The sequence below is a fragment of the Neomonachus schauinslandi genome, chromosome 6 (assembly GCF_002201575.2).
Source record: "Neomonachus schauinslandi chromosome 6, ASM220157v2, whole genome shotgun sequence".
NCBI lineage: Eukaryota > Metazoa > Chordata > Mammalia > Carnivora > Phocidae > Neomonachus > Neomonachus schauinslandi.
This window is the reverse complement of record NC_058408.1, coordinates 79,504,343-79,512,066: the sequence shown is the minus strand read 5'-3', so window position 1 is coordinate 79,512,066 and position 7,724 is coordinate 79,504,343. Positions and strand designations below refer to the sequence as shown.

At 46.2% G+C, this 7,724-nt stretch overlaps 1 protein-coding gene across 2 annotated transcripts; it reads right to left on the bottom strand.

Annotated features, from left to right (window-relative positions):
• Positions 1-214: 214 nt before the first annotated feature.
• ZP4 (zona pellucida glycoprotein 4) lies at positions 215-6,860 on the bottom strand. Of its 2 annotated transcripts, none has more exons than XM_021696174.1 (11): positions 6,635-6,860; positions 6,085-6,375; positions 4,978-5,127; positions 4,297-4,493; positions 3,659-3,756; positions 2,720-2,850; positions 2,349-2,538; positions 2,124-2,271; positions 1,724-1,802; positions 571-687; positions 215-355 (listed from the first exon to the last, which is right to left on the bottom strand). In XM_021696174.1, the coding sequence occupies exons 1-11, from the start codon at positions 6,804-6,806 to the stop codon at positions 252-254; spliced, it is 1,677 nt and encodes a 558-aa protein (XP_021551849.1). In that variant the 5' UTR covers positions 6,807-6,860; the 3' UTR covers positions 215-251. The 2 variants fall into 2 exon arrangements, with proteins under 2 accessions (XP_021551849.1, XP_021551848.1); XM_021696173.2 differs by having other exon boundaries at positions 4,978-5,175; positions 6,635-6,835.
• Between the last annotated feature and the right edge of the window lie 864 nt (positions 6,861-7,724).

Here is a 7,724-nt window from a genome sequence, read left to right as displayed (position 1 = left end):
TTAGTTCTTGTATATACTACCTGACTTGTCAACCAACTACGAATCTACTGAAACGTTGTTCTATTCAGAAGCTAGAAGGGCTGGAGTAGAGGCCTAGGGTATCATGTTGTTATTCTATTGTCATGCAAAATACTGCCCCAAGCTGGAAAGAGGAGATGCCAACAGCAGATAGCTTACTTACTTTCTTTTAAATGAGAAGCTGGGCACAGGCTGGTAGTGCAATCTGGTTTTATTAACACAACTGGAATAATTCATCTCCATTTCCTGATAGCCAAGTAAGACACTAACAAGGCTCCAATGATTAAGGTCCCAGAAAGGCCTGCCATCCACAGAGCTTGGGAACCTATAGGAGAACCTGTAGGGTAGAAAGGTAGGTTAATGTATGCCAAGACCAAGTGATTCTGTATCCTGAAAAAGACATCTTTAGCTATAGGAAAAACAAGCCGGTCAATTTGAGATTCACATTGGTCATATCAGCAAGGAAGAAAAATTAGGGATGAGGAAGTAGCTTTGGCTTGATTATTGGTTCAGGTAAGGGGCTTCCAGTAGCTAAAGTCTCTGCCCACTCACTTGAGTTTTTATGGAGCTTTTCTGAGGAGTCCTTAGTGGCTTGGAGTAGAATCATGGGACCCTTGCTAGAAATGCTAGCAGTATGGTTGTGAAAATGGATGTTAGAGTTTCTTCTTCCTGTTGGAGAAAGGAGAGCTAGGGATTAGTTAGGATTTTTTGCACATGGTGGTGTAGGAATGGGAGAGTTAGGTCCCTCAATATGTACAGCTCTGTTCCATGTCTTAAGTGTGTTAACAGAAACTCAAACAAGTCTAAGACTTTGTACCTAACCCTGCTACCTCATTTTCACCAGAATTTGATAATAGAGATTATGATATTAGACTTTCCCCAAACTGCCATTCTTCTGTAAAAGAGGTATTTGGACAGTAATATGTTAATACCAAGACCTTTTCCTAAGCTAGGAAGGTAACTGGTAAGACAGTAACAGAGCAAAGCTGTTTGAATCCTATTTCTATTGCCAGTTATAGGATCTAAGTTTTCTTTTAGAAGGATATACATTTCTTTTAGAAGCATAGACATTTCTTTTAGAAAGGTATGGAATAGAGGTCATCGGAGTTAGGTTCTAAATATTTATTGAAGTATTTCATAACTATCATTACATTACTATGAGTCTCCCCCCACCCCAAGAAGGGACTTAAAGCTTTAGGGGTCATGAATCCCAATTAATTCAGGTGCTAGACAGGTAAAAGTTAGTGGACCAGCTAGGAGTACACACACATTATAGGAGGACTGGGTCTGACCCACTAGAGCACCTACTGTCTGCAGGCATACTCCACCTATAGATCTTCAGGCAATGTTGCTAGACGTGCCTTCAAGCAGGTATAAACGGCTTGATTTGTGAACTAGCCAGATAAGTGTTTTTGTTAGACTGAGTCATGTGTAGGTCATGAGCCAGTTTGAGTCCTCGCTTAGCATTTTTCATATACATTTTGACTAAGGCTGAGACTTGAGGATTTGTAACTTATATTTAAAAGGCCTGGAACTCTAGGAAGCTGGTTGTCTGTTCTACTGCATCATAAAAATACCTAAAGCAGCCTCATTAATAAGATGAATCTTTACTTTGAATCATTTGCCTACAGGCTAAACAAGGTAAGCAGGGGGACTCAAGATTATTTCAAGTTTGTCCTCCAGTGTGGACAGCTTGGATACTCACGCCTGGCAACAGGACAGGTTATCATACAGGATGGTGTCCCAGCAGGCTGGCAGACAGATGCACTACAGTGCAGATACACCTGGGAGCCAATAGAATGGAGATCATGGTGTAGAACCACATCACAAGTCTTCAAACTTAACTCCCCGGGAAGAAGTTGAAAGAAAGTTATCAGAAAATCTTGACATCCCAAGCTGATATCACAATAACACTAAAGAAGTAGAGTCCAGTAGGCAAATGTCACTCATGGCTTTGGGATCAGTGGTGGCTCTGAGGGAGTACCAACGGCTACATTTAAAGGGCAGCCCTGGCCAAGGAGTGGTAGGATGTGGAAACAATTCTGAGTTGGGGGGGGGGGGGCGGTTCTGAGCCCTGCTGAGGAGCACAGAGGGAAGCATCATACCGGTCCCCCAAGTGCCTTCTTTGTCACCAAGTCCACAAAGCTGAAGGTGAAAATGCTGAAGCGCTGGTAGTAAGATGGAAATGGAGGGTCCAGGGCTTTCTGGACAGGGATCAGCTGCGTCTGATAGTTGTCTCCAGCATAGGGGCATCTAAGCAAAGACATCTGGCAGTCAGGAGGGGCTTTCTCAGAGGGACTCCAGCACAGGTGCATGGAAGAGCCACTTACCCTTTCACCAGCATGGGCCACTGGGGCTGATGCTGCGGGTTTGTGCTGGGTGTGGCCCAACAGTGATGGAGAAGTAGCCCCAGGTAGGGGTCTGTTCTGTGGCGGATAGACACCTCCACGTAAATGGGATCCCGAAGTAGCTTCACCACTGGGTAGTCACCGGCAGTGTAGTAGGATTCATATAGCTTATCTGCAAGAGACCAAAAGGAGTTGAAACAATAAAACCAGAATTAGGAAACTCTACATTGCCTGAGACAGCATATACACAGAAATACCTCCAGCAAGTGTCTTATTACAAAGTTGTCTTAATGCCCGGAAAAGAGATAGGGCTTTAGACTGTAGGCCAGATGCTCCAGCCAAGTGGGTCTTACCTTTGGCAATCTTGAGTTCCAGAGTGAGGGGTCCAGCCTGGGTCTCAGGATGGGGTGGTGGGAGCGTAAAAACCTGGACATTAACCGGGGAGGCATTGCTACTGATCGAGTAGCTGCAGCTAACTCGAAGCCTACAGAAGAACAAGAGCTTTCTTAGCTAGTGTGGGTGGTAGGATGGGCCATGCCACCGTTCAGCTTTTAAAGGTTTTAGGAACCATTACATGCTAGGTGCTGGACAAGTTTGTAAACATGAGGGGTATAGTTCCTGAGCTTGTGAGAGCTAGATCTTAGTTTGGGAGACCAATATGTAGATGGGATCAGTGTTGGTGCAGTACTGAGAGAAACAGGTGCTTTCTGTAGAAAGGGTAGTTAGGGAAGAGCTTGCAGGGAGTGGTCTTGAAGGAAGACAGAAAGTAATGGAGGTAAGAGGAGGGACAGAAACAGCAGACAGAACAGAGAATGGAGACCAGTTTGTCCTTCTGTATAATCTTCAAGGGACTTCAGTCGGAGTTTGGGGAATAGTGAGTGAGGGATGGAGGGCGTTCAAGGAGGTTGGGCTGAAGAGGAAAGTAGGAGGTGCTTGATGCAGGGTCCTTCAGGTTACATTCATGATGCCTAGTTTAAGCTGTGGCAAGACAATGAGGAAGCTTTAAGGGTGCAATCTTCTGAGGTGTTGAGGAGATTCTTTGTTACAGCATGGACTATGGAGGGAGAAGGCCAAAATGAGAGTCCACGTAAGTGAAATAGTCCAGGGGAGTTTGATGGCAGTGATGCGGGGTGACTTAAATAATGGTCCTTGAGATCGGACAACCAAGGCAGGAGACAGGTTCTCTTGTCATGAGGAGAGGTTCTGTGGATTCAGAGCTTACCCTAGAACTCCTGTTTTATGGGAGGGAAGGCATTCTGGTTAAGCAGGGTCAGGTTAACTAAGACCTTTACCTGAAAATACTGTCACGGGTGATAGAACCATGGCTCCAAGTTCTCACATCTCTAGCTGCGACCAGCTCATTTTCATATACTGCCTGGTCTCCAATGATCTAGAAGTATGGGGAAAGAAGTATTATTCCTGCTAGCCAGGTGTCACTTCACTCAGAACTTGCTCTGACCTAACAGTCAGCAGTGCTAAGCTATTTTAGGCTGCATTTTCTGCTCCTTGAGCAGAGGCAAAAGCAGGTGGCAACTAACCTGGGACATTATCACTTCACTTTACCTCAGGATAAGGCAATAGGGCTTATTATAGAGGCAGCCAGGAACATGACCACAATGTCAGCCAACCCCTGCTTGCTTTCCAGGGCAGTATGGCAAGAAGAAACTATTACTTGTTCCTCTTGTCTATGGCTTGGTAGAAGTACTAGCCCCTTGCTGGAGCACAGCTGTGATCTTAGCTGAATGCCCAGGGGAGGTTTCTGCTTTCTCAGTGGTGAAGCATTCTTCTGTCCTAGAGACCATCATATGCACCAAGCAGTGGTCAGCTGTCTCCTTCATGGCTAAGATATTCCACCTCTCCCTCCAGTCACTAGGACATTTCTATCGGACTTCTAGAGTTAGGGACAGAGCCAAAGGTCAACTGTTCTTACCTGTCTTGTGGTGCCACAGGAATTAAATGAAAACCAGAAGAGAGCAAAGGTACGTGTTGCCATCACAGGGGTACATTCATGGTCATTCCTGAAGGCCAAGCGCACCAAGCGCACAGAATTTAAGAGCAGTGGGGGTGAGGTCACCTTCCGAGACACGGCGATGGAGAAATGGCCATCTTGGGTACAGTGTGAGGTCACTGAAAAACCAGAGTGGCTGTGCTGAAAACAGGTCATACCTCCTGTTTTGAGCCAGCTAGATATTTAGAGAGTTTTGATCCCTCCCCAAGAGGTTGGCAGTCCCACCGAGTGGACTCTGTGCAAGTTCAGCTATCCAGAGCTCAACGGAAGGACTGAACGAGCGCCTGGATTTGAATGTTGCCTCCACCACTTACTGAGCAACCTCAGGCCAAGCATCTAACCTCCTTGCTCTAGATTCATTTATAAAATGGGGATAATAGTACTTGCTTTGTTTTACTTATCAGTTAGTATTCAGAGCTTAGAGTCTGAGTAGTGATCACTTAGGGTCAAGTATTCCAGGATATGCTCATTGCTTATACACTAACTTCTGGTCATCTTTAACATTTGTCTTCGGGGGGTGGGAGGGAAGATCACTCTTCTCTGGATTTAATTGCAAGTTATTGGTACTTTACTTTAGCTGGTTTCAGAGATGCAGTAACTCACCTGTGTTTCCATAGTAACAGGAACTTGCCTCCAAATTGTAGCAGCAGCCAATCTTCTCGCAGTCTCCTTGAGTGATAGGTGAAGGAGCACAAGGCAGCCTGTCCCACACTGGGACAGAGTCACACAGGTCAGCGTTTGGAGCATCTAGGGCTACATTTTGAAGAGGCGAGTAACTCAAGCTAGATAACGAAGTTGTGTCTTAAGAAAAAAAAAAAATCATTTGTTACAAAGTATTAAAATTCCCACAGATGTCCAGATAATCAGGGTAGGTCTGTATTATATACTAGCAATTAAGTTTCCGAAAGTTAAGTAAATCTGAAGTTCCCTGAAATTAGTACTTCTTGAAAGAGAATACCAGCAAGATCAGTAGAAGCAGTGGGGCTCCTTTCTTCCTTCAAGCAAAGAATTCTATTCTGCAGAGGTGCTTCTCAATCTTCCTGTACTATGAGTTACTGGGGGATCTTTTTGAAATGCGGGTTCTGGTATAGCTGGTCTGATACGGGGACTGGGATTCTGCATTTTATCAGTGTTACCTCTCTGGATTAGATTTTGGATACAAGGCAGAGGAGAAGAGTGCACTACAGGTTTGAATCCCTTAGGACTTTGAGGTAGGGCTTGCAGAGGGCAAGACAAGATTTGCTGAAGCTGAGTAGGAGTCACACTTCCTGCTAATTCCCCAGTTAAGTGATCAAGTAGCCTCCAGCTGAAAGGCCTGAGCCCTATTTTCAGGGCACAGTTGATCCTCGGAGGCATTTGGCAAGTATCCTTAATAGCTTTAGCTTCCCTCCCTACACTTCTCAAGACCGAGGAACTCCTGGTCTTGGGTTAATTCTTGTTCAAATCCCAGCTCTGCCGCTCACCAAGAGCTCACCAATCGGAAGGAATAGCATATACAGCACTGGTTAGGACTGGGGAGGGGACGGCGAAGTGCTCTGCCCTCCACAGTGCCTCGCACCAAGTCATCTAATCACTCATGTGGTAGTTATCTTAAGGACCGCATGTGCAGGGGAGCTGGAGGACAGTCCTTCATGTCACTATCGCTGCACAGAGCGGGTAGAAGAGGCTCAAGAGCGCACCACCCAGACCCTGAAAGTTTCCAGCCCTTACCTGGGGGATCCGTAGGACACTTGAGCATCTTTGTCTTCGTAACCATGCTGCGTCCAGCCACATCTGCTTCCTCGACTCCAAGTAGCATGATATAGTGGTGGTCCTGGGGAGTCACCCCTGATGGTGGTGCAGGGGGCCTCAGCATTCCTGGTGACTGGGTCATCCTGGTCCACTCAGTGACATAGCAGCCGCCGTAAGAGGCTTCTAATACCATGGAGCTGCCTGGGCCCTCCCTTAGCCAGACACCACAGCCAGAGTTATTCTGCAGCCTGTGTGGCAGCCCGCGGTTGTCTGGAAGGCAGGGGGGAGCAAAAAGCACAGGGGGGTCAGTCGCCACAGTCCTCAGTGCTGGGAAAGGACAGCCAGCTTTGCCGTCACACCCCCAGGGGGCAGCGGCAAGAAGAGAGAGGAACAAGACGGGGCTCCAATTGGGAAGAGAAGTTCTATCTTAGACGATTCAGTCTGTAGGAGAGGCTGCAGAGTTTACCAAAGGGGGAAAGTGTTAGGAGGGGAAGCTAGAGGGCTAAGCCGAGTGAGTCAGCAAACTTACCCCAAGCTATCAGTGCAGGAGTCGCTGTCCCCTGGCTCAGGTTTATGGTGAACTGAAGACTCTGTAGCCCGCAGTGGAGTTCACCAGGATAATCTGGTGCCTCGGGCTTCTGGTGACTGCTCAAAGCAAGAGCCAAGGGAAAACAGAGCAAGATGGACTGTAGCAGCCACATAGCGCCACTAGGAACCCCACTGGCTGTAAGACCTGCCTTGTTTCCCAAGAACCGGAGCTCCCCATGCTCCGTGAGGTTCGTTATATACAGAAGGAACTGGTTTCAGGGGACTGGCTTCAGGGGCACACCTGTGTGATATGCAGGTGGGCCTGCTTTGGAAAGGGTGATTCCCCCAGCTTCATTCACTTTAGGCTATAGTCTGCAGCTGCATTACTTTAAACATTGCAATCCAGGCAATTCCAAGCTTAGGAAAAATGTGGTACCTTTTAGCTAAAAGAGGCTTCCCCAAAGTTGCTCAGGGTAGCACTTATTCTAGTAGCTTATTGACTTTAGAAGACCATCCTCTCGTTTTGCACATTTGGGTGTGAGTCTGAGCTCTGCCACTTATGAGCTATGCAATCTGGCTAAGTTACAACCTTTTGGAAACTCAGTTTTCTCTTCTGTAAAATGGGAATAATATCTCCCGGTAGTAGTATTCTTGAGGGTTAAGTGAGAATATTCTATGTCAAGTGTGTGGCAAATACTTAGCCAAAGAGCACTCGGTAAACACTGTTGGGGCCTTTAAGGACCCCCGGTACCTTCATGGTTCTAAGCTTTCGCAAGAAGTCACTGCACAGTTGGAGCCTGGCTTGAAATTTCACAGAAATTTAACATTGATTAAAAAAAAAACAACAATAACCTTATTTAGAACCTTTTCCTGGTCCTAAGAGAGAGTTCCACCACTGAAGTCTTTTCTTGACAAATTTCAAAGCTTTTATTTGCCATACTTGTCCTATTGGGCTCCCCTACAGGACCTAAGAGGAAATGTGGATCACGACATGAATTCCCCAAAGGAATTTTGCCTCTTACGGATATTTCAAAATCTCTCATCACTTATCTATGTTTTAGACATATTTTCATAAATATGTGGGAGTTTCT